This window comes from Zootoca vivipara, chromosome 1 (genome assembly GCF_963506605.1).
Source record: "Zootoca vivipara chromosome 1, rZooViv1.1, whole genome shotgun sequence".
Lineage (NCBI taxonomy): Eukaryota > Metazoa > Chordata > Lepidosauria > Squamata > Lacertidae > Zootoca > Zootoca vivipara.
In genome coordinates this window covers 67848457-67874483 of record NC_083276.1, presented here as the reverse complement: position 1 = coordinate 67874483, position 26027 = coordinate 67848457, and the positions used below count along the sequence as shown (strand labels likewise).

The 26027-nt window shown below is 41.5% G+C and overlaps 1 protein-coding gene across 3 annotated transcripts in view; it reads right to left on the bottom strand.

Moving 5' to 3' along the window:
- SBF2 (SET binding factor 2) overlaps window positions 1–25596 on the bottom strand; it is a 217628-nt gene extending 192032 nt beyond the window's left edge. For all 3 annotated transcript variants that reach the window (XM_035119334.2, XM_035119296.2, XM_035119305.2), the window contains exon 1: window positions 25393–25596. In XM_035119334.2, the coding sequence (XP_034975225.1) occupies window positions 25393–25447 (55 nt within the window). In that variant the 5' untranslated portion in view covers window positions 25448–25596. The remainder of the gene's footprint in view (window positions 1–25392) is intronic.
- Window positions 25597–26027: the final 431 nt, after the last annotated feature.

Below are 26027 nucleotides of genomic sequence, written 5' to 3'. Positions count from 1 at the left end.
TAAATATCAGTCTCAACCGTTTGTACGTACTTGCAGAATAACTCTTCCACACACACATTCAATCCTGTTATAGGCTGGAAGAGAGTACTAAACTAGAGACTGGGGCTGGTTCATCAGCTACCACATGTTCAGAGACCCCCTGGTGATAGTAGCAACAGCTCTGAGTGCCAATGTTGAGATCCGGGAAATCATTCAGTAATCCTACTTTTAAAAAATCAATTTCTTCTGAGATTAAAACATGCAGGTATCTCTCTCTGGAATTAGTTCCTGATTCTACACTGTTGGTATTCCATACATGAAGAACCTTTCCTCTCTCCTTGTTCATAACATGGGCTGCATCCCTACCAGTGCCATTTAACACAGCAGAGACTCTGCTGTTAAACTATCACCTATGGAAGCCTTCTCCATGAACCAGGTGACAAAGTGAAGCAGACATGTGAGGAAAAGGTAAGTAACTTACTTACTTACTTACTTACTTACTTACTTACTTACTTACTTACTTACTTAAAACAACTTAAGACCAATAAGGGCACAATAATAAGGGCCCTGATAGTATTTAAATCCTTTAAGATAGTGGTATCCAAAGATTTCTTTTATGATTTGAGCCAAAGTTGTTGAGCTTTTTTTGGGACTGAAGTTGTTGAGGGTTTTTTAGGATTTTACCCCAGCATATAAACTGCCACAGGGGCTGAATTAGCACACACACACCCCAAGGACTTTGGACATGCCTGCTTTAAGAACTTGCAACTTAGGAGCTAAACTCTAGGAGTAGGAAGTCCATAGAAGAACTACTGTTCTGTGCTTCCCTAGCAGTGAAGCTAGAGAACTCATAGTCAGGGGGGTAGGAAGATAGGGGCGGTGGGGGCGGGCCGCCCCGAGCAGCGCGATCCCAGGGGCACCATCAAGGCTGCCCGCCCCACCCTCCCAAATGCGCCCCGCCCCTGCGCACAGCGCGCCCCACCCCAAAACACATGCCCCACCCCTGCACATGGCGCACCCCACCCCCAAAATGCCCACCCCGCCCCTGCACACAGTGCCTGGGGGCAGCGCGCCTGCTCTCCCCCCCCCCCCCGGTGGCAGAGCATGAAGCTCCACCGCTGCTCATAGTAAACTAGACTAAAACCACTAATTTTTGGAGAAGGGGTAAAAATGAAGCTCTACCGCCCAACAAGTTCCACACAGCACAAATTTAGCTAGCAGGGAGTCAACTTAGTTTTTTAAAAGGAAGGCTTAAACACACAGACAGACCCCAAGCTGTTTTCTTAAGTTATAAACATTAGGCTGTTGTTGTAGATAGAAAAATGACTAAACTGAAAGTTCCAGTTGTTAGTGTATTTCAAAACAGGTGAAAATCTAGTCTAGTGACTACTAGCCTTGATGGCTATGCTCTGCCTCCACAGTTGAGGCAATAATATTTCTGAATACCAGTTGCTGGAAACCATAGTAGAGAAGAGTGCTTTGTGCTCAAATCCTGCTTGCAGCTTTCCCACAAGCTTCTGATTGGCCTGTGAAAACACAGAGCTGAACTAGATTGGCAACTTAAGCAGAATTAGAATGAAGGTTCTGCATTATTTCCCACATTAAGATGCACTATCCACATTGAAAATGCAAGATGACTAGGTTTTAAAAAGCACTGGGAGAAACATCTAATAAAAACACACCACTTAGGTTAGTTTTAATTAGGAAAATATATGTTTTATGTACATAAATGACAGGATTTTTAAAAAATACTGTACATTGAGTTACTTCATTGGCCTTTTGCTCAAAAGACGCAACCTGTATTTTGTTTCAACTTAGTTATACAAAAGTCAGTCATTATATATTTTCTTGGGATATAGTTCAGAAAGGTTAATAAAAAAAGAGAGACATTGCACATACTTTTGTAAAGCAATAAATATTTAATAATAAGATAAAAAAGAAAGGTTAATAAAGCTAGAAAGGGTTCAAAAGAAGCACATCCCAATATTGATGCAATCCAATAAAATACTATCAGAATATATGTATTTTTTAAAATACTAATTTCCAAATATGCACTGTGAACATGCCTAGGTCAAACTGGCAATTGTATCATAATTAGGTGAAAATCTTCCCCTGCCTCCCCAAGTTCTTAAATCAGGACATTGCTGACAGAAAGGGGGTGGGGATGCTTCCCAGATCAGAGAACTGGGAAGGTTGCCTGTTTGGGGTGTGTTTGCATTTCCGTTGAAGGAACAAGCGCATAGTTTGGGGCTGCTTCTGGGTCAATCATTGTCACCAGAGTGGCCACAAGTGACCTCAGCGGCTGGGACACCTGTACCACCTTTGGCTGGTTCATCAGCTGTGCCTGTTCATGGACATGGCCAGCCTGGCTATACTGACCTATTTGTTGATAACCTTTAGGTTGGATTTGGCTACTGCTAAAATTGATCCAGAACTCATAGTCATTCATCACATCAAAGCACAAAGCATATCCAAGTGTCTGCCACTAACCAGGGCATTAAAGGTCACTGGAATGCTGCATCCCCTAGCTTCCAAGAAAACCATAATGACAGGAGCAAGAACAGCCTGGCAAGAACAGCCAGCGAAAGAGAAGTTGCCATAATGTTTGCTTTCCTCTTTCCTTCTCATTCTTTTCCCCTTTCATATCAGGTCTATTAGATTGTGAGCCTGCATCATCATTATTTTACAAATTTATAAACCTCTTCATGGCCAGAGGCCATCTAAGCAGTGCACAGGATTAAAATTCTAAAAACATATAAAACCATTTCTATAGATACACAATCAATATTGCATAAATGACTAGGTCATACCGTACATCAGGGAGGGGTTATGTGGTGTTAGGGAGGGGTAGTACCTCTGGCGGGAGATATTCATTCATGCTTTCACCTAATCACACCACAAGCTGAAAAGCCTCAAAATGGTACTGGAAAAATGGATACTGAAGCATGCCCCAATGCTCCATATATTGCTGAAAATCTCATTATTTTGAGAGAGAGAGAGAGAGAGAGAGAGAGAGAGATTTCGCTTTTCTAATGTACAGCTTGAAGCACCAAAACATGTGGGGTATGCAATATAAGTATGCATGCTGCATACAACACATTTTACACTAGTAAAACTCAGTGAAACGTTATCTGTACACTGGAAGAATGTATAACAAAAGGCTACATAGGTTTTGAAGAGGTATTGGGAAAGCAGCATATTTATTGCAAGAATCCCTTTGAGACTCTTTCTGAGTCCAATAACTAAGAAGCTGAAAAGAATACAGCACCCAAGCTTCTAAACCTCTTACTGTCTGCAAGTTCATATCTAATATTTTCTTGATCTCCCTGTTAGTTAGCTAGCATTTGAATGCAACATTTAACCTTCTCAGGGTTGGGCTGGTATGCACAAAACTTCACATAGTTTCAAAGCCTTGCTTAAAGTTTCAGTCAGGTTATCTCATCTCCATGATGCACAATTAAGTAGCTGAAAGGTACATTAGAAGAAACCTAGTCACCCTCTATGCTGGAATGCACAGACAACACACCCACACCAGCCAGTTTTAATTCTGTACTGCTCCACTTAAAGCAGCATTGGAGAACTTCCAGCCAAGGGGGCCAAATGTGGCCCTCCAATGTGGTACTGTCCGCAGACCACGCCTCCTCCACAGGCCATTCTCCATGATGGCTATGCTTCATGCTCTCCCCTAGTGCTTTGGCTTGAACTGTGATAAGGCCTCTTGCTCGTCTGAAAGGAAAGTAAGAGATATCAGAGGATGGGCTAAAGAAACTGAAACCTCTGGCTTTTGTGTGGTTGAAATATAACCTATAGTACTAAGGTAAGGGTCATATCCATTCCTCACTCACTTTTTGCCTCTGGCCCCGCACACCTCTGGCATGCAGTACCCAAAAGGTTGCCCAAGAAAGAATGCAGCCCTTTGACTGAAAAAGGTTCCCCACCCTTGACTTCAAGTTAGCCTCAGCATCTTTGGTTCCAATCCAGTGGACAAATTACAAAAAGAACATTTGTGAACTAATTCATCATTCCTGTTACAATTGACTGCTCTGCTAGAAACATGAGCCTCTCAGGACAAATCAAAATTGAATGAACAGATTAAACAGATCAGGGTGTGCTTGCAAATTACACTTGGATGCCCTTCACTTTCTTCTTAATGCCATGTGTCTAATGTTTGAAGTCTGATACCGCTCCATTCTGTCAGCAAGGTATCTTTTAGATCCCCATGCATAACTTTATCGGGCGAGAGGTCAAGTATAATCCACATAAGGTTTGGCAAAATGGCAAAGTGTAACATTTGGCTGCATGTTATGGGTTACAGTACATCAACTGTACCATAGAATTGGTAAGGTAGCTACTCCGAATGAATTGCTCCATATGAGAATGCAAGTTCTGAAAGATTTGGAGGGGGGGGGTGGATAGAAAATACACTTGTCAGTAGTCAACCCCAGCCTCGCTTTGTAACATGTGAGCACTGTCCTGATGCTAAGAATTCCAGGGCTTCTACAAAGGCTATTTTCAGAAACTGACTATCAGCTCCCATCATAGCAGCACTCATAACATTCAGAAAGAGTCGTGCGTAAAAGTCTAGCACCTTGGCTCTCAACATAAAGGACAGAAAAACAAGATAAGAATGTGTCTGTGTTTCCATATACTGAATTACAGCCAAATTTCTGAATGGTGTTATGTTTCTAAACTATTGCAATTTAATTTTTATTGGCCTTTCACTTTGACACTGAATGTTACCCTTCAGAGGCAACAATCCACTTGTCCTAGACTAAAACAGTCCCTAGATCAGTGTTTCTCAAACTTGGGTCTCCAACTGTTGTTGGACTACAACTCCCATCATCCCTATCTAGCAGGACCAGTGGTCAGGGATGATGGGACAACAATAGCTGGAGACCCACTCAACAGGCTCTTAGCAGGATTACTTGGCTCACAGGTAGGCCTTTTGTTCCTTGAAGCCTTTCTCCTGCATATAACAATGGCAGAAAAAGTGGCAGTCTGTGAAACACAGCAAGCTGGAGCAGAGGGTCAGAGAGCCATGGTGGATTTTTTTGAATCCAAGGCTGTTGCAGCAACGGGAGAAAGAGGACCCTCTTCAAGTGTAAATGCTGTGAGCCCCTCCATCACAGGATCAAGTTGTATATATGTGTGTATGTGTGATAAACCATATATCATAAAAGCACCATAGTCTCCACTGTGCCTTATTTCCAAAAGGAACCTTAAACCCTGGGTAGGTGCACCTGGGACACCTGAAATCTTGCACCATGGCAGGTAATAGTATTTTCCTAAATTCTAGTCTAATGTTCGCCCTGCTCAGAAGACTAGGATAAATGATTTACTTTGAAGTGCTTGGTGAAAATAATATTGAAAGACATTCACCTTTTCACCTCCTCTTTAATTCCATGCAGCACAATACTCTGCATGTTTACTGAAAGGTAAGTCCAGTTGTATTTAATGGTGCTTATTCTGAGTTAAGGAAGCAATCCTATGCATGGGAAACCAGAGTGATTTATGCTATCTTAAATTAAGATGGTGTAAAATGCACCAAATCCAAACTGTGGGGCTACTGCCGGCTGAGCTGGCATAAGCCTGGCAGAGGGGAAATAATATTTAAAAATTGTTTGACTTCTTAAACCACCACCAGGTTGCCACATCACGTGATCAGTAACAAACAGACAATCGCGGAAATATAAGCAAAACAAAAACAAAACAAAAACATGACAATAAAGAATGAAAATATATATAATGAAAATATATTTATATAACAATGAAAATACTACAAAATGCAAAATATAATGGCCTGACATATATGCTCAAAAGTGCATACAGTACATACTACTAACAAATACCAGTCCATAGTGCAATAAAGCACATAAAATTTATCAAGTGTTCCAGGTGGATGTAAGTTGGTGTACTGAAATATTCTGCTTCAAGTAAAATTCCTCGTCCTTCCTATGTTGGTGTACTGTAATAATAATAAATAATAATAATAATAATATATTATTTATACCCCCCCCCCCATCTGGCCGGGCTTCCCCAGCCACTCTGGGCGGCTTCCAACAGAAAAATAAAACACAATAATCTATTAAACATTAAAAGCCTCCCTGAACAGGGCTGCCTTCAGATGTCTTCTAAAAGTCTGAAGGTAGTTTTCCTCTTTGACATCTGTTGGAGGGCGTTCCACAGGACAGGCGCCACCACCGAGAATGCCCTCTGCCTAGTTCCCTGCAACTTGGCTTCTCGCAACGAGGGAACCGCCAGAAGGCCCTCGGTGCTGGACCTCAGTGTCCGGGCAGAATGATGGAGGTGGAGACGCTCCTTCAGTTATACTGGACCGAGGCCATTTAGGGCTTTAAAGGTCAGCACCAACACTTTGAATTGTGCTCGGAAACGTACTGGGAGCCAATGTAGATCTTTCAAGAGCGGTGTTATGTGGTCTCGGCGGCCGCTCCCAGTCACCAGTCTAGCTGCCGCATTCTGGATTAGTTGTCGTTTCCGAGTCAATAATATTTTGCTTCAAGTAAAATTCCTCGTTCTTCCTGACGGGTTGCCGGCAGAAAATCCTCCCATTTCACTGGAAATATCCAGTTTCCTCAGAGGAGAAAGTTCAAAAGGAACAATGGCAAAAAGCTATGTTGCATGCAATCCTGAAGGTTGGCAAATCTTTTGTCTTCTGTGTTTCTGGGGGTTTTCCTGTTGTTATTCGGTCTCTCACAGCTACAATAAACCTACCATTAAAATTATGGACTGGTCATTTCTTCGTCAGAGGGCAAACGGGCAAATTTAGCAGGGGATCAGATACTTCCCCCCCTCACTGTATGTATACAACCAGTTCAGCATTCAGTGGATTATACCATGAGCATTTTAACAGGAATCTTTCCACAAAATACCAGGGAAATAGCAAGTCCATTTCATAAACCAGCAACTGTTATAATGAACAAATTCTGAATCTACCAGGCACTTAACATAACTAGGTAATTAGGTAACTGGCAACTGGCCAGAGGAATGATAGAACTCTGGAAAAGTAACTACAAAGGGCTTAATCAGGGAAGACAGCTTAAGAAAGAAGGTTAAGTAGTAAATTGTGGCCTTGAATGCCTCATAGCGGGCTCTGCTTCAGCTTAGGAGATACAGAAAGGAAGTTTTTCTTTTCATTTGTTTCAGCCTTTATTTGCTTTCACCAGCAAGGAAATAGGTAATAATCCAGCTGCGCTGAAAATAAAGCAGAAAAAGATGACCAAGACATTCATGCACAAACAGCCAAACCAAACCAAAAAACAAAGAATTGCTCATCAGAATTATGTGGGTCTGATTCACATGTAATGCAGTCATGGTTTATAAACCATGATTTTAGTTCAGGAGTCGGCAAGGTTTACCGACCATGTACTTTTTGAACTTTCAATAAAGATGTCTGGACACACACACACACACATATAGCAGGGAGGTACAACAGGACCCTCTGCCACCACGACCTCCGCCGCTGCAGGGAGGTATGGCGGGACCCTCTGCCGCCATGGGGAGGCCCAGCAAGGCCCTCCGCCGCATAAGTCGTGTTATATTTAGCTGGTGATATATCAGGATGTTGAAAACCAGATATCGTCCAGCCCTCCTAGAGAGAGGCTAGAAAGACTTCTTAAAATGCTAGAGGAGCGAAGCTGAATGGGTTTACCCCATGTCCAGCTTAGCAAAAAGATCATTTATACTTAACAGGAACTAGGGGATGGGAGCCCTACTGATTTTATTATATTTTGCTACAATCATCCTTAAATGCCCTTAATCTTCAATATTTTGTTATTACTGTAGTAGTACTCAGTTATAAGTATGTATCCGAATAGAAAATGTCATTTACAAATACGTTGAGCTGCCAAAGTTCTTATGGTCTTACGGTACATATAATCAGCTCGCATTTTGCAATTCTTCTTCACATTATAAACAATATGCTTCACTCATTCCTTTCCCAGTAACAAATACCTATTATTATTAACAAATACAAGAGGTTTGCATAATATCCTCACAGTAATTGCTAAATGTTTAAAACATTGTTTATATGAAATTAGACAGCTGTCTTTTTATAAGTTTATGTAACCTCTTGGTTTACAAAAGAAATCTTGTTCTAGTTATATGAAATGTTTAATCTATTTTTTTGCAGATGATAAGAAATTGATGCACTTGATTCAATTTCTAAAAGATGGTTTTTGGAACACTCAAAGACCACAAGCAAGAAATGTCCACATCCCATTCAAGATAAATAACTATTTATGTACTCAAATGGTAGGGGATTGTAAGACTACTTACAATACAAAAATAAATCTGTTTTATTATGCATTCACAGACCACAGGTGTGAATAGTTAACCAAAAGTAGAAATAATCAGAATATTTGAAATTGAAACGCTCACTGAGATCCCACATTCTCCCTCCTTAGCAAGCATTTCCCTAGAAAGTCAGTGCCTGCTTTTGTTACTTATGCATGTAGCATATCATTTCATCCTTCATTGAAATGTGTTCAGTAAAATTAAGTAACTGTCAGCCTGCACAGCTTCCCAGTAAAAAGCCTAAAAATGCTAATTGTAATACCAGAAAAACTCCTCTGTGTATTATTTAAGAATGTTAAATGAAAAAGTATTTTAAAATGAAAATATGCTATGAAGGAGTGAGTTACAGTCACATACTGAACATCCTAAATAGTTGTGGAAGACATTGCTGTCATAATGAGATGTTACACTGAAAGCATGCGATTTAAGAACAAAACTCCCAGGTCTTCCCAGAACCAAACTGGTGGCAAAATATTATCAGTACCCACTGACAGCTCATCAGCAACTAGATTATTGACCATCTGGAATTTGTAGGTGTCCTGCAGTATCAAGATAAAGATTTTCATAATATTTTGATCATACCAAACATTATGATTTCTCTCTCTCAATGCTACAGCTGCACAAACGCACCTGAACAATAAGCTAACTTGGATACTCAATGTTTCTAACACATACTATCACCTTCTTTCCACCTCTCCCAAAAAGAAAGGATTTTCTCAGGAAGAAAGAGATAAAACGTTTTTATGTAAATATATGCCTTCCTGGGATAAATATTTTGTCTGGAGTGATTATACAAACCTGGAGAACAAAGCACTTCCAGTAATTATGTAGCTTTACATGACCCATGGACACCTGATAACAATTGTTGCTATTTGGAGGAGTCATGATATTCAGTTATCTAGTGCAGTGGTTCCCAACAGGTGGTCCGGGGACCCCCAGGGGTCCGCGAGCTATGCCAGAAGGGTCCGCAAGATGCTATTAGAATAAAAAATATATTAAATTTATTTCGTATGATAACAGATTTTTTGTTTCGGCCGCTTCCTGCATGAGCAGAGTCTAGCGCAAAACTAGAATTAGATAGAGGCAGTAGTTCTGCTGTATGCCGTTAGGTGGCGCTTTACAAACACTACTGTTTTGCAAAGAGGCAGCGCGCGCATTCTAAACGTTCACCTCCCCAAGATGCTTTGCGCGCGTCGGCTTCATTTGTGCGCTACTGCACAGGTACCCTGTCTTCTCCATTCCTCTCCCTCCTCCCTGGCGCGTGCTGCCTCTTTGCAAAACAGTAGTGTTTGTAAACAAAGCGTTGTTTTTCGCGGAAGCTACAGTTCGCGTAGTTAAAAATGGACCGTTGGTTAAAAAGTGGTTTGTTAAAACGACAAAGGCCTACAGATGAAGAGGAAGATAATGCATTTGATGTTCAAGCAAGTAAGTCAATTAATGGGGGTCCTTGTCACAATAGCGGCTCGATGAGGGGTCCTCGAGAAAATTTTGTTGGGAACCCCTGATCTAGTGGCTCATTTTTGTTGCTGAATTTACAAATGGGCGCAATGGGCAGTCTGTTAAGAACAGCAGTGCTATATAATTAGTAGCGAACCATAAGCAGGGGAATCGGCAGACAGCAACTCAGTTTAATCACAGTTTTACTGGTCATGGCTTCTACTACTGTCATAAGCTACACTTCCATGATTCATGGAAACCTACGGATACATATCTTGGCTGCAGTTTTACACACACTTAGTAGAAAGTCATAATGAAATCAGGAGACTTTGAGTAAACATCCATAAGATCTGACCTTCTTGTCTCAAAACTATTTTAGTCACCTCTTAGATGTAGGTTCCATATAATATGGGACCCTGCTTTATCAGGGTTCCCGTTCACATGGAAAGTTCTACTCATCTTCAAGCAACTGTGTAATGAAGTCCCTTGCAAACCCCTGTATGACATGGGGAATATCAGAAACCAAGAGATGCACATAATGGGCATGAGGATATTGGGTGTTTAATGAATGCCAGAGAGACTGTTGTAGATTAACACTTCTACTGTATAAAAGTGATTGTGCAACATCCATCAGATGTTCCAGCAGACGTTCCAGCAGACATTCCTTGTGCTCTTGTGCTTTAGTCCTTTAGTCTCAGTTCCATCATCCATGCAATACCATCACACTGCCTGTCACATTTTACACATTGTGGCAGGCTTGTGTCATGTCTCTACCCACATTCACACTTTTGAAGTTATGTCAGCTGCCTTAAAGTGCTTAATTAAGTGGGGGGGGGATTTCACCATTAGCCCCTACTGACTATACAAAGAAAATTAACATGAAGCTTGATGAGTTGTATCTGTAAAGCATTTCATATTTATTTCAGTCACATGGCATGCCAGCTGTTTAAACTGTCTTGAGGATTTATACAACAGAAGTTGAATCAATTTAGTTCCCGAGACAATGCTAAAAGTATGTTTATCAAACAAAGCATTAATTTGTTCCAAACACCATCAGACTTTTGGGATGAATGACAAAGGAGAACCTATAAGCAAACTAGCTGGGCATTGGGTGATGAGGAAGCATTTAACATAAAAAGATGTTTCCACTTCAACCAGCTTTATAACATGAAGTTCACTGATAACACTGAAATGAAATTAACGTGCCAACTTTGTTATTTAATCCATTGAGCCACATTTGTAAGCCTGGAAAGTAGTGGAAATATCTAAAAAGTTATAAGATTTTTTTTCAGATTAGTTATTAAATGAGTGAAGAAGTCTTATACCAGCTTTGTCCAACATGATGCCCTCCAGATGTGTTTGACTACAGGTCCCACCAGTCCTAGCCAGCATGACCATAGAATCATAAAATCACAGAACTGTAGAGTTTGAAGGAACCCTGAGGGTCATCTAGTCCAAACCCTTGCAGTTCATGAATCAGGTCATACATTATAGTAATCCAACCTCTGCATAAAAAACACAAAAGGAGAGTCCACTGCCTCTCATGAGAGTCTATTCCACTGTCAAACAGCTCTTATTGTCACAAAGTTCTTTTTTAAAAAAATTCATCTTTATTCATTTTACACATAAGAAAACCATACAAAAATACAAAAGCAAAAAAAGAAAAAACACAAAAAGAAAATAGAACAAGACAAAAACACAGCAAAAAAGAAAAAAGGAAAAAAAATCTAATAATCTTATATCATCATCATATCATTTGGACTCCCCCGGTCCCCCCCATTGGTTCCCCATTTCCAATTCCTTATAGAACAGTTTTCACATAATACCAATTATTTTCCAATTGATTAAAATTTCCTCTCTAATTATCTCCTTTCAATTTTATCTATTAACTCAATTTTTATATACATACATTCTAATTAATTAATTCCCCAACTTTTCACCAGAAATGAATTCCCTTTTAATACTTCATTCTTCCCTCCTTCCCCTGGACCCAGGTTACCCAGAAAACCCAGCAAATTCCGTATTTCATACCAGTGTCAGACTTTTCCAATGAATCCAGCCTTAATTCACAAAATTAAACTTTTTAACCCACCCCCACCCTTACCGCAGACTTCCAACAATGTTTTGTGAACCCAGCATGTTGTTTCCCCATTTTTCTTGCTGCTTCCCAACACCCTCCTCCCATCCCAGTTTCCCAGTGGTTTCCCTGCACTCCCTCTCTCACTGGGAGTGCAAGGGTCCTCCCTGGTTCTCCGCTGAGGGGGTTCTTTAATCGAGTCCAGAATTCGACCCACATCTCTCACTTGTGGGACATTTTGGCATCCTTCTTCCTCCTCTTCTTTGTGACTTTGAAATTCTTCTTGAATGTCATTATTGTCTGTCATTTGTAATTCTTCTTATTGTCACAAAGTTCATCCTGATGTTTAGTTGGAATCCCCTTTCTTATAACTTGAATCCATTGGTTCAGGTCCTGGCCTCCAGAGCAGGAGAAAACCCGCTCATGTGACAGCCCTTTAGATATCATGTCTCCTCTTTACCAGGCTAAAAATACCCAATTCCCTCTACTGTTCCTCATAAGGCCTAGTTTCTAGTCCCTTTGTCATCACCCTCCTCTGCACACATTTAAGCTTGTCAATATCCTTCTTAAATTGTGGTGCCCAGAACTGGACACAGTAATCCTGGTGTGGGAGTTAATAGTTAAAACATCTAGAGGCATGCTTTGGGGAAAATAATGTTTTAGACTTGCTACCGGTATCTCAAGCCTGCAAAGCTCTGCTCTGCAGCAGAAATACATATGGGGAGACCAATAGAGGGGGGGATTGTGTCCCCCAAGCAGCACTGCAATCAAGCTCCCTTCAAAACAACCTCAACAAGACTCTAGTGTTTGGCTTGGTAGATCTCCATTCTACTCAAGAAAACTGTTGATAGCTAAGATGCTGGCCTCACCTTACTGTATCATATCTGTGGTTTCAAGAGTCTGTGGACAAGACCCAGATACAATGGGGCAGTATCTCGACACATGGGAATGGGGAAGAGAAAAAGTATTTTGCATTAAATATTTCTGCAAGTGTAGCCATCTTGTTCATAATAATAATAATTATTATTATTATTTATTTATACCCCGTCCATCTGGCTGAGTTTCCCCAGCCACTCTAATAAGTTACCACATACTTCAACAAAATCTCATTGAATGTTCTTGAATGCCTGTGCCTGTTTTCCTGATGCTTGTAATTATCTCTGGTCTTCAGAAAGTAACACCTTCCAACTTCAGAAGACATATGAAAGTAGTCCTGTATAGAGAAGCCTTTAATGTTTGATGTCTTAATGTGTTTTAATTTGTTGGAAGCTGCTCAGAGTGGCTGGGGTAACCCAGTCAGATGAGCAGCAAGTATTAGATGATGGTGATATATGCACTTTGGAGCCAGTTTTGCAGTTTAAATGGTATAATGAGTCAGATTTTTTTAGCTGGAGGAAGCTAAAACTGGACAGCAGCCTTCAGGGACTTAAATACAGTGGTACCTTGGTTTATGAACACAATTGGTTCCGGAAGTCTGTTCATAAACTGAAGCATTCATAAACTGAAGCGAACTTTCCCATTGAAAGTAATGGAAAGTGGATTAATCCGTTCCAGACGGGTCCGCAGAGTACTCAACCTGAAGCGTACTTAAGCCGAAGCATGGGTGTAATTGGTTCCGGAACTCTGTTCATAAACTGAAGCGTTCATAAACTGAAGCAAACTTTCCCATTGAAAGTAATGGAAAGTGAATTAATCCATTCCAGATGGGTCCGCGGCATTCGTAAACCGAAAATTCGTAAACTGGGGTGTTCATAAACCGAGGTTCCATTGTAGTGGCTCTCTGGGAAACTGACAAAGGATCAGCATCCATGCCAGCTGGTCATCATTATAGCTACTATATAACTTTAAGGACTGGTGCCTCAGTTTACTTCTTCCCTCATCCCTCCCCACCACTTTTTCTTTTTGTGTTAGGTCCTTTAGATTGTAAGCCTGTAGGCAGGGACCGTTAAGTTTTGATAGATTATATATTAAGCCACTCTGGGAGCCTTTTCAGCTGAAAAAGTTACAATTAAATAAAATGTATTTATTCTAATGCTATTTCTACAAACATGCTTTTATGGAAGAGCATTCAGATACCATTAACTGTGCTTCATACATTATTTCCACAAACATATTTTAATATGCTTCTAGGTAACTCACACTTTTCAGCACCTATTGAGTCAGTATATTTGCCACCTAATTCACTGCAACTTTGCGCAAAATGCAAAGATGGTCCCTTGTTCAGCAAAGAAAAACAAAATGCAAGACTACACTAGAAAGGAACAAAATATGGTATGAATACATGTTCTGTTATACTATCAACAGATTGTATGAAATTAAGCCTGTGTAAAGTAATTCCTTGTTGAAACAAAACTTAATCTGAAAAACAAAGAGACGCAAAAGAATCCCAGATTTTCAGCAGTTGAGTACACATGGTTGTTTAAGACATCCCAAAGACTATAACACTGCTCCCAGAGGCAGGTAACATTTGCCTTTGACATTTCCCTTTGTAACCATTGACATGGCACTCCTATAAAAAGCTCACCCCGTCGTGGGGATTTTAACCGCCAACCTTCTAATCGGCAAGGCCTAGGCTCTGTGCTTTAGACCATAGTGCCACCCGCGGCACTCCTATAGTCACACCCAAATCCCAGCTTGATGAGATGAGAAAATGACCTACATTGTCGAAACTATCTGTGATAAATGTATTAGATAGGGAAGGGAGCAAAGTTCAGATGGAGAGTCACACTTGGTGCAATAGAATTAACAGTTTATTGGAGAGGTATAAAGCAGGTAACAGAGACAGTAACATGAGGAACCTTGCAACCTTCCACAGCAGTTAAGGTTACAGGGAAATAATGCAACCAAGAGCCTGAGGGCTCTTTTTTAGGAGCATTTCACAAGATGTGAAACTATATAAAGAGTTGATTAGCATAAATGTTCATCTGGTTTACAAATCTGTATTGATCATATGTTGTAGTTGTTGTTGCTTAGTCATTTAGTCGTGTCCGACTCTTCGTGACCCCATGGACCAGAGCACACTAGGCACCTGTCTTTCACTGCCTCCCGCAGTTTGGTTAGACTCGGGCTGGTAGCTTTGAGAACACTGGCCAACCATCTCGTCCTCTGTCGTCCCCTTCTCATTGTGCCCTCCATCTTTCCCAGCATCAGGGTCTTTTCCAGGGAGTCTTCTCTTCTCATGAGGTAGCAAAAGTATTGGAGCCTCTGCTTCAGGATCTATCCTTCCAGTGAGCACTCAGGGCTGATTTCCTTCAGAATGGATAGGTTTGATCTTCTTGCAGTCCATGGGACTCTCAAGAGTCTCCTCCAGCACCATAATTCAAAAGCATCAATTCTTCGGAGATCAGCCTTCTTTATGGTCCAGCTCTCACTTCCATACATCACTACTGGGAAAACCATAGTTTTAACTATACGGACCTTTGTCGGCAAGGTGATGTCTCTGCTTTTTAAGATGCTGTCTAGGTTTGTCATTGCTTTTCTCCCAAGAAGCAGGCGTCTTTTAATTTCGTGACTGCTGTCACCATCTGCAGTGATCATGTAACCCAAGAAAGTAAAATTTCTCACTGCCTCCTTTTCTTCACCATCTATTTGCCAGGAGGTGATGGAACCAGTGGCCATGATCTTGGTTTTTTTAATGTTGAACTTTAGACCATATTTTGCGCTCTCCTCTTTCACCCTTGTTAAAAGGTTCTTTAATTCCTCCTCACTTTCTGCCATCAAGGTTGTGTCATCTGCATATCTGAGATTGTTGATATTTCTTCCGGCAATCTTAATTCTGGATTGGGATTCATCCAGTCCAGCCTTTTGCATGATGAATTCTGCATATAAATTAAATAAGCAGGGAGACAATATACAGCCTTGTCGTACTCCTTTCCCAATTTTGAACCAATCAGTTGTTCCATATCCAGTTCTAACTGTAGCTTCTTGTCCCACATAGAGATTTCTCAGGAGACAGATGAGGTGATCAGGCACTCCCATTTCTTTAAGAACTTGCCATAGTTTGCTGTGGTCGATACAGTCAAATACTTTTGCATAGTCGAAGCAGAAGTAGATGTTTTTCTGGAACACTCTAGCTTTCTCCATAATCCAGCGCATGTTTGCAATTTGGTCTCTGGTTCCTCTGCCCTTCAAAATCCAGCTTGCAGTTCTGGGAGTTCTTGGTCCATATACTGCCTAAGCCTGCCTTGTAGAATTTTAAACATAACCTTGCTAGCATGTGAAATGAGCGCAATTGTGCAGCAGTTGGAGCATTCTTTAGCACTGCCCTTCTTTGGGACTGGGATGTAGACTGAACTTCTCCAATCCTCTGGCCACTGCTGAGTTTTCCAAGCTTGCTGGCATATTGAGCGTAGCACCTTAACAGCATCATCTTTTAAAATTTTAAATAGTTCAGCTGGAATATCATCACTTCCACTGGCCTTGTTATTAGCAGTGCTTTCTAAGGCCCATTTGACTTCACTCTCCAAAATGTCTGGCTCAAGGTCAGCAACCACAATACCTGGGGTGTACGTTCTGGTATAATTCCTTTGTGTATTCTTGCCACCTCTTATTGATGTCTTCTGCTTCTGTTAGGTCATTTCCACTTTTGTCCTTTATTATGGTAATCTTTGTACGAAATGTTCCTTTCATATCTCCAATTTCCTGAACAGATCTCTGGTTTTTCCCATTCTGTTGTTTTCCTCTATTTCTTTACATTGCTCGTTTAAGAAAGCCCTCTTGTCCCTCCTTGCTATTTTTTTGAAATCTGTATTCAATTTCCTGTATCTTTCACTATCTCCCTCGCATTTTGCTTGCCTTCTCTCCCCTGCTATTTGTAAGGCCTCATTGGACAGCCATTTTGCTTTCTTGCATTTCCTTTTCATTGGGATGGTTTTCGTTGCTGCCTCCTGTATAATGTTATGAGCCTCCATCCATAGTTCTTCAGGCACTCTGTCCACCAAATCTAAATCCTTAAACCTGCTCCTCACTTCCACTGTATATTCATAAGGGATTTGATTTAGATTGTGTCTTACTGGCCCAGTGGTTTTTCCTACTTTCTTCAGTTTAAGCTGGGATTTTGCTATAAGAAGCTGATGATCTGAGCCAGTGTCAGCTCCAGGTCTTGTTTTTGCTGACTGTATAGAGCTTTTCCATCTTTGGCTGCAGAATATATAATCAATCTGATTTCGATGCTGCCCATTTGGTGATATCCATGTGTAGAGTCGTCTCTTGTGTTGTTAGAAGAGAGTGTTTGTGATGACCAGCTTGTTCTCTTGACAGAACTCTATTAGCCTTTGCCCTGCTTCGTTTTGAACTCCAAGGCCAAACTTGCCATTTGTTCCTTTTATCTTTTGATTCCCTATGTTAGCATTCCAATCCCCTATAATGAAGAGAAGAGGAGGAGGAGGAGGAGGAGTTTTTATTTGATATCCCGCTTTATCACTACCCGAAGGAGTCTCAAAGCGGCTAACAATCTTCTTTCCCCTCCTTCCCCACAACAAACACCCTGTGAGGTGGGTGGGGCTGAGAGACTTCAGAGAAGTGTGACTAGCCCAAGGTCACCCAGCAGCTGCATGTGGAGGAGTGGAGACACGAACCCGGTTCCCCAGATTACGAGTCTACCACTCTTAACCACTACACCACACTGGCTCTCAAAGAACATCCTTCTTTGGTGTTATTTCTAGAAGGTGTTGTAAGTCTTCGTAGAATTGGTCAATTTCACTTTCTTCAGCACCAGTAGTTGGTGCATAAACTTGGATTACTGTGATGTTAAAAGGTCTGCCTTGGATTCGTATCAAGATCATTCTATCATTTTTGAGATTGCATCCCAGTACAGCTTTCGGCACTCTTTTGTTGACTATGAGGGCCACTCCATTACTTTTACTGGATTCTTGCCTACAGTAGTAGATATGATGGTCATCTGAACTGAATTTGCCCATTCCCGTCCATTTTAGTTCACTGCTGCCCAGGATGTCAATATTTATTATTGCCATCTCATTTTTGACCACGTTCAGTTTAACGGGGTTTATGATTCTTACATTCCAGGTTCCTATGCAATATTTTTTTTACAGCATTGGACTTTCCTTTCACTTCCAGACGTGCAGAAGGTCCTTCCCTGCACATCAGCTGAGCAAATCTTGCACAGCTGATGCGCAAAGAAGAAGCTACTGCTATGCTACCCTGCAGGTCAGCTGTTAGGCAGGAAGGCCTTAACAAAGCCCCGCTGGGTCTCCAGCTCATGAGACCTTCCCTACAGCCCGAAGAGGACATCTTCTTTTGGTTCTGGAGAGGGTCTCTTCGTGAGCCAGAAGGACTCTCCAGTGTGCTCCCCATTTCCAGGTTCCTGGCACTGCGTATGTGCACAGTCGCCTGCAAATAGCACATGCGTAAATAGGGAGTTGCTAGTACAGCTATATCACCACATTTATACAGTGGGACCTCAACTTACAAGCTACTCAACATCCAATGTTTTCGACTTACGAGCGGAAAAAGTGGCCACGCGCTTACGTTTTTTTTGACATCCGAACGGAAAACCCATTCGCGGCTAGATGCGGTTTCCTTGACTTACGATTTTTTCCGTTTCCAATGCATTCCTATGGGAAACCGCTTTTCCTATGGGAAACTCGACTTACGAAGTTTTCAACCTACGAGTGTGCATTCGGAATGGATTAAATTTGTAAGTCAAGGTCCCAATGTACAGGAAAATGGAGGTGTTTAAGAAGCTTTGAAAACAAGTCTCTGAATCCACAGAACTCAAGTTCAAACACACCTATCAAAATATTACAATTGTTATAGTGGATGCACTTGGATGCCTGGATAACTAAGAGAGGGTAACGTGAACCAAGCTGTCATAATGCATTTACAGTGGTACCTCGGTTTATGAACACAATTGGTTCCGGAAGTCTGTTCATAAACTGAAGCGTTCATAAACTGAAGCGAACTTTCCCATTGAAAGTAATGGAAAGTGGATTAATCCGTTCCAGACAGTCCGCGGAGTAACCGTTCATAAACTGAAGCGAACTTTTCCATTGAAAGTAATGGAAAGTGGATTAATCCGTTCCAGACGGGTCCGCGAAGTACTTAAACTGAAGCGTTCATAAACTGAAGCATGGGTGTAATTGGTTCCGGAAGTCTGTTCATAAACTGAAGCGTTCATAAACTGAAGCGAACTTTCCCATTAAAAGTAATGGAAAGTGAATTAATCCGTTCCAGATGGGTCCGCGGCGTTCATAAACCGAAAATTCATAAACCGAGGTGTTCATAAACCGAGGTTCCACTGTATTCAGTAACTACATTGTATAAGGCAGTAGACTTCAACTATCCATAGAGCTTACATAACAATACAATATTACGATCAAGTGGGCAACTTTAAAGTGTACAGTAGAACCTCGAGTTACGTACCGTCCTCCTTACGAATGCCTCGGGTAACGAGCTCCGCTAATCCAGAAGTAGGTGCTCCCGGTAGCGAATTTTGCCCCAGGATGCGAGCGAAAGTCACACACCAGCAGCGCGGTGGCAGCAGGAGACCCCATTAGCAAAGCGTGCCTCAGGTTAAGAATGGTTTCGGGTTAAGAACGGACCTCTGGAACGAGGTACCACTGTATTTTAATATTTCCTGGTAGTGCAGAAACTTTTATATCACCAAAGAGGAGAAGTGTCTGAAAAATGCAGGTTTTTGTGGGAAGGATTTTCTTTGATTCCATCATAACAAACAGGCAATGAATATTTGCCTAGGCCTTCTGTCACGTTTTCTAATGGTTTTAGAATTCTGAGAAGCTGGAATTGCCATAAAGGTTAGTAATATACTGGTGTTTTAGATTCACAGCAGTGAACAAAGGGGCATTTCCTATTTTTTATTAGAATGTTGTTGCATGTCTCATCCAATAGAAGTCAGAATCTTACATCACATGTAGAAAATGCTGTGGGCTACAGTTCCCATCAGCCCCTACCAGTATGGGCGCTTGTCAGTGATGAGTGTTGTCATCACATTGGCTAGTCCTGACTTACGTTGCCATCATTTCTATTGAAATAGGCTTATTACTGCAGCCAGCTCATGTTATGCAACATTCACATCCATGTACAGTATTGGCCATTAGTCACTATTACTAAACAAAGCTGCATCCAATTATGCACAAAATGCAAGTGTTTCATTCAAGAATGGCAATAGAGAACACAATTGTTTTCTCCATGAGTTTTAGCTCAAAATAGCTCTAATGATATAAAAGTTCATTATCTGCCTTATACTGAAGAGCCTCACTGTCCTCACATCTTGGGACAAGTTAAATGAGTTTCCGGAGTATAGCTAACAAAAATGTGTGTCCCTTCTGGGCATTTCTTTTAAAAACTGAAATGGCTATGAGAAATATTTCCTGTTAGGAAGGACACATTTTGCTTGTCTCCATTATCACTGAAATACTCTTAAAGGCAGCATTACAAGTGTCAAGAGTTTTGAAGGAAGTATATATATTCAATGTATTTATGATGAGCATGCTTCAGCAACTTAGAGTTCAAACGTCAATGTAAAGTACTGTATATGTATTAAACATGGTGGCTTTCACCCATTATATGGAGATTTCTTCCCAATAGGAAATCCATTTATATTACTTTTTCCAGACACAGCACTAACAAATGGAATACTGGCACTCAGCTACAGTTTGCTGAAGCTATGTGCATTAACGAAAAGACAAAAAAATTACTTTCAAAGACAATTTCAGCATTGTGGCAACTTTTAAAACTTTTCCATTAACAGCTGAAAACTGTTATCTTATGCAGCACATTTACTGAAGAAATGTATTATGGTGGCTTGGCACACATTGCTCTCTTTAGTTCTTCAGATTTTTAAAAAAAAATTCACCAAAAGGTATGTGCACAACTACATCACACCTGGAACATAAAAACTTGATTGCTAAAATCTTGGCTGGGGCAAGTTGCTGGCATCACATGACCCCTTTACTGTAGCAACTGCACTGGCTCCCAGTCTGTTTCTAAGCGCAATTCAAGGTGCTGGTTATTGTTCCTATTTTAGTATATGTGCTGCTGAAGCAAGCACAAGGTGCTGGTTATTACTTTCAAAGCCCTAAACAGCTTGTGACTGAGCTACTTGAAGGACCATCTCCTCTTTTGTGACTACCGTATGCCTTTTCTTGAAGATTGACTGTTGGCTGTTCCTGCTTGTACCTTCATATGGACCGTGCAGCAGCACTTTATACCCAAAGTAAATATTCTGTTTGTTTCCTTACGAACAAAGGCACATTGCTTCTAACAGTTGACTTCTTAATGACTGCTATTTAGCACAACCCTGGTCACATCTACTCAGGCTACTGAATTGAATGGGGCTTACTCCCAGGTAAGTGAGGTTAGGACTGCAGCCTCACTCATTACTTCAACAGTATTATTATACAGATCTGTGTAAGGCAGACTGTAAGCCATAAAGACTTATCTGTATTCCTCTGCCTTGGCAGTAGCCCTTCATGCTGAATAAGACCACATATAAAATCCTAAAGGCAAATGTGGTCAGTAACTCATACGAGCAAGTGCAGAAAAAGTGTGTGTAGTGGTGGTGGTGGGGTAACATTCTCATGTCCTTGTTTGATCTGAAAAAACATCTGCGCACTTCCTTCAAGTCTTATTCACATTCCAGTAGGCAAACCAATTTACATGGGAATTCTTGTTGCCAAGCACTTCAAAAGCCATGTTAGAAGAGAAATATGTCATATTGCACCACTTAGATGTTGTATTCATTGTGCCCACTTCCCAACCACATTACTTAAAGTTTTAAACCATGGTACAATTCCACAGCAATACTTCATTCCACCAGGATGTTAATGAAGACAAAGCAAGTCATATACTAATGGAGATATGGCTGAGTGAAAGTAAAATGAATATTGCTTGGCAAATACATGCAAGTAGAAGAGTAGAGTCTCTGAGAATACATTGTCAAAAAATGGCAAGACAGAAATGTAGTCTTACACAGCTTTCTACAAAACCTTCTTAAATATTGTGAAAATATGTCTTTTCAGGTTTATCTAATGAACATTTTAATTATTTATGTTCATTTATGCAAATGAAATACTTCAACAACTGTGGAAGTGTCATATCTCAGTGAGAATGCATGCATGGTGTACACAAGATCTGGAGTTCAATCCCTGGCATTTCGTTAGAATGGTTTCAAAAGAAGGGCTGTGAAAGATCTGTGTTTGCCCAACACCCTGGAGATCTGGTGCCAATACAAAGCAAAAGTGGCTGGCTGAGCTCAGTATCAACCCTAGCACAGAGCTACTGGTTCAGTGAAAAAGAGAGAATCACAATGCTCTCCTAGTAAATATTCAGTTGCTTGGCTTTTAGGACTACAGTGGTACCTCAGAGCTTGAACGGCTCCATCCTCGAATGTTTCAACTCCCGAACTCCGAAAACCTGGAAGTGTTCCGGTTTCTGAACACTCCTTGGAACACGAACATCCAACGTGGCTTCCGCTGTGCAAAAACCTAGCTGTCGGCCAATCGGAAGCTGTGCCTCGGAACTCGAATGTTTAGGAAGTTGAACAGTCTTTTGGAACAGATTACATTTGAGTTCCAAGGTACCACTGTATTGGTAAATATGTTTCTAGCTTTCATGGCTCATTTCCAAAGAAACATAGAAACAAGTAGAAAGTGATATTTATAAACTCAGAAAAAAAGAAGAGACCTCAGGTGGAATTTCTGTGTCTTAAGATGAGTCCAAGATCTATGTGGGGTTCTTGAAGTGTCATCTTCTGCTCAGTTTATCATTACTGTACGTCACAGCAATGTGTTTCAAACTAGAAATAAGCTTATTGTGCCTGACCCAATTCAGAAACTGCCACAGCTGCCTGCCTGAACAATGATACCGGTACGTAAATTTACCAAGAGCAAGATTTGGTATGCTAGTTCAATGGTGTCTAAGATAGCTGTTCATACTACCTATGATACAACAATACAGAATATGCAGTATTACACTCACATCACAGGCAGTGATGCAAGCATAAATGTTTAGGATGCAGCTGCTAGTGGTTTAAATTTATCGTGCTCAGTACTTTTACATAGGAATGTGATAAGTATGGATCTGGAGCAAATATCAGTGATATAATACCATAGTGATATAATATACATGTGAATAACAAGCAGCACAATACTAGAATGTGACTCAAAAAGGGCAATTCTCTGTGCACTGTGGGACAGTACGTGGGATAAAGGAATTCAGAATAGACAGTGCATATTTATTCTTCCATTGAAAGTTCTTTACCAAATAGTTTGAATTACTAAAGGAAAAAAAATACCAACCCAGTGGAAGGAATAGATTGTTTTCATAAAGATTAACAGAACTATTGAAGACACTTTTGCCTCAAAACTATTTTGAGCCTGAGAGTTTATTTCACATAACATAGGCATCAACTGCATCAAGATTTTATCAATTTTATATTGGTCATACTGTACTTGTTTACAGAAGGAACCAACCAGTGACAAGACTTAAACCTTTCATTTTAAGGCTTGCTTTATATTTTGCATAATTCATCAAGCCCTGTTATTTGCATAGATAATTAGAAAACATGACAACAGTCTTATGGAAACACTCTAATCAAATGTTGTAAACAACCGTATGTGAGAGTTTAGTTTTTGGCATGACCAATACCAATACAGTGTTCAAGAATATGAGGCTGAACAAGTTTCTAAGTACTGTATTTTCAGGTCTGATATTGTTACAATAAATATGTAAATTATGTTGTTTTTAATATAAAGATACATAACAGCCCAAACTTAATGTGATGCAAGGGTTACTGAGTTCAATAGGATTTCTATAAGCATGCACAGAATTGCAGTTTAAGGATTATATTTTTATTTTAATTGCAGGAGGAAGCATATCATCTTTATTTACATGATTACAAAACTGAAGAGACAGCACACTAATAGTTTGAAGAAGCCTAAGTAAAAGGTGTCAAGACAAATAGGATTTTCCCGGGCACTGACACACGAATGTATTAAAGAGCATTCAGCCCTTCAAAATCCTGCTTAATGACAGCAGATTATTAAAGGATCAACATAAAATATTCCCTGAAATGCAACTCCATGTAGCTGTTTAGGTATAGGTCAATACTATACAATCTACATTTAAATACGGTATGTGTTGAAAGGGTTTTTAAAAATATTCTGCACATTACAGTGTATGTTTCGTATCCCCTGTTACTGAATAACAAAGTTCTAGTGAAAAACAAAGATGGTGCTGCAAGCCTGAGGTTTGCCCACCCCGTTTTATAGAAATACTATGTGTTATCCTACTCAACACACTCTGATACAGAAACACCCCTTAGAGAATTCACCAGACACCATATGTTTTGCTTCCCACATGCAGTAGTTACCAGTAACAAAAGGGAGAAATGAGGAAACTGGTATCAGGATTATGGACTTTTGCTACCCCTGCAAATACGACATCAGAAAATGTGACAGACACATAACACAGAAATTTAAAGGATTTGCACATTAAACCTTCTTACAATTAAATCAATACCAGTCCCCAGCAAAGCCAAGGCTACAGTGCTAACCTCACCTACTTGGGTGTAAGCCCCACTGAATTCAATAGGGCATATATCTAAGAATACATGGTTAGAATTGCACTGTTGTAGACACCAGTTGAATAAGTCATTATTTTAGGAATAACCTAAGGGAAATGTGACCAAAGTATTGTACACATAAACTCACTTATTTTTTCAGACTCAAACTCAAGGAATTAATCACCGATTTATAATCTTTGTGGTGAATTGTGCCTATTGTTCATGCCTCTATTTATTATTGAAGTTTGCTTGAATTTCCCTTATGCAAACAATTACAACGTCCTCTCACACGGAAACAACAAATGTCAGCAACTAAACTTGCCGACGGATGCACACACTACACACATTCATGTACTGCACACACTGTAACGAGACTTCACACCCTCTCCCCCTTACTTCCCTTCTCACAGTCCTGGGGGGCGGGAATCCTCTCTCCGGGCCTCCCTCCCCCCCTTTCCTTGCGTCATCGAATACACATTCAGGATGCGCCAGGAGCGATATAATAAACTAACGAGGAGAAGGGAAGACACTGCTGATGTTTTCACGATCTCCGCCAGACGGTTTGATTGCAGCCACACAACCAGCCTGGAAGAGGCTGCTGTGGAGCCAACTTGCCCACCTTCGCCACAGGAAAGCAATGACACGCTGGCCGTTCACGTGTATTCACATCCCCACGTGTTTGTTTGTGCACGCGCGTCCCCACTTTTCAGAAGGGGGAAGGGAGGCACGAAGCCCGCTGTTGTCCCTCAACAAATCCTACGTGTCAGTTGCCCAGTCACGCTGTTCCCTCCACCAGTTCCTGTGAGGGGGAAATTACATGCACACACACCCGCTCCCTCCTGCCAACCCTGAACCTCGTGAGAGGAAATGCAACGCTCTCCCCCCAACCGCCCTTTAACCGCCACCCCGCTTCCATCCACGCATTTATTAATCCTCTCCAACCTTCCCATCTCAGTCCCCTCTCCCCACCCCCGGTGTACAATGAAGCAATGTCCCTCCCACCCCCCTCCCCGCCGACCCCACCACCGCCAACAGCCACACCTACCTGTCTTCTCGTGGTCGTAGCCCACCACAATGAAATAATCTGCCAGCCTGGCCATGGCTGAGGAGAGCCTGCCTTGGCCCCCGCGAGCCCCGCCGCCGCCGCTGACACCGCCGCCGCGCCCGGGAAACTCAGCATCCTCCCCTCGGCGCCTGCAGCTGCTGCACAAGAAGAAGGAGCAGTACCTCAGCCATGTTGGACGCCCAGGCTCGCAGTGCGCTTGCGCGCGCTCCCAACCTTCCCCCCCCCTTCCCAACCGCCGCAACGCGGCTGCTGTACTACGGCCTCGCGGGGGCAGGGCGGGCGTTTGCGGGGTTTACAAACACCACGTGCCGCTGCCGGGCTCAGTGGGGTCAGAAGAGGGGAAGGTCTAGGGGGGGAGGCGGGCGTTTCCCTCCCCCCCTCCCTCACCCCTCACTATTGCAGTGGTTTGCAACTGGGTGCACGTTTGCGTGTGGCGCTCTGCATGCAGCGACTCGGGTGCGCGAAGGACCCATCGCCTGCAAAAGCCGCAGGACGGATGGCGCCCTAAGGCATAAAGCTCAGCCCGAGCCTTAGCCCGGCGCTTCCTTCCTGTTTTGGAAGTTCAAATTAATACAGGGCGTGAGGAAACGGTGGACGGCGGAGCTTTCAAGCCG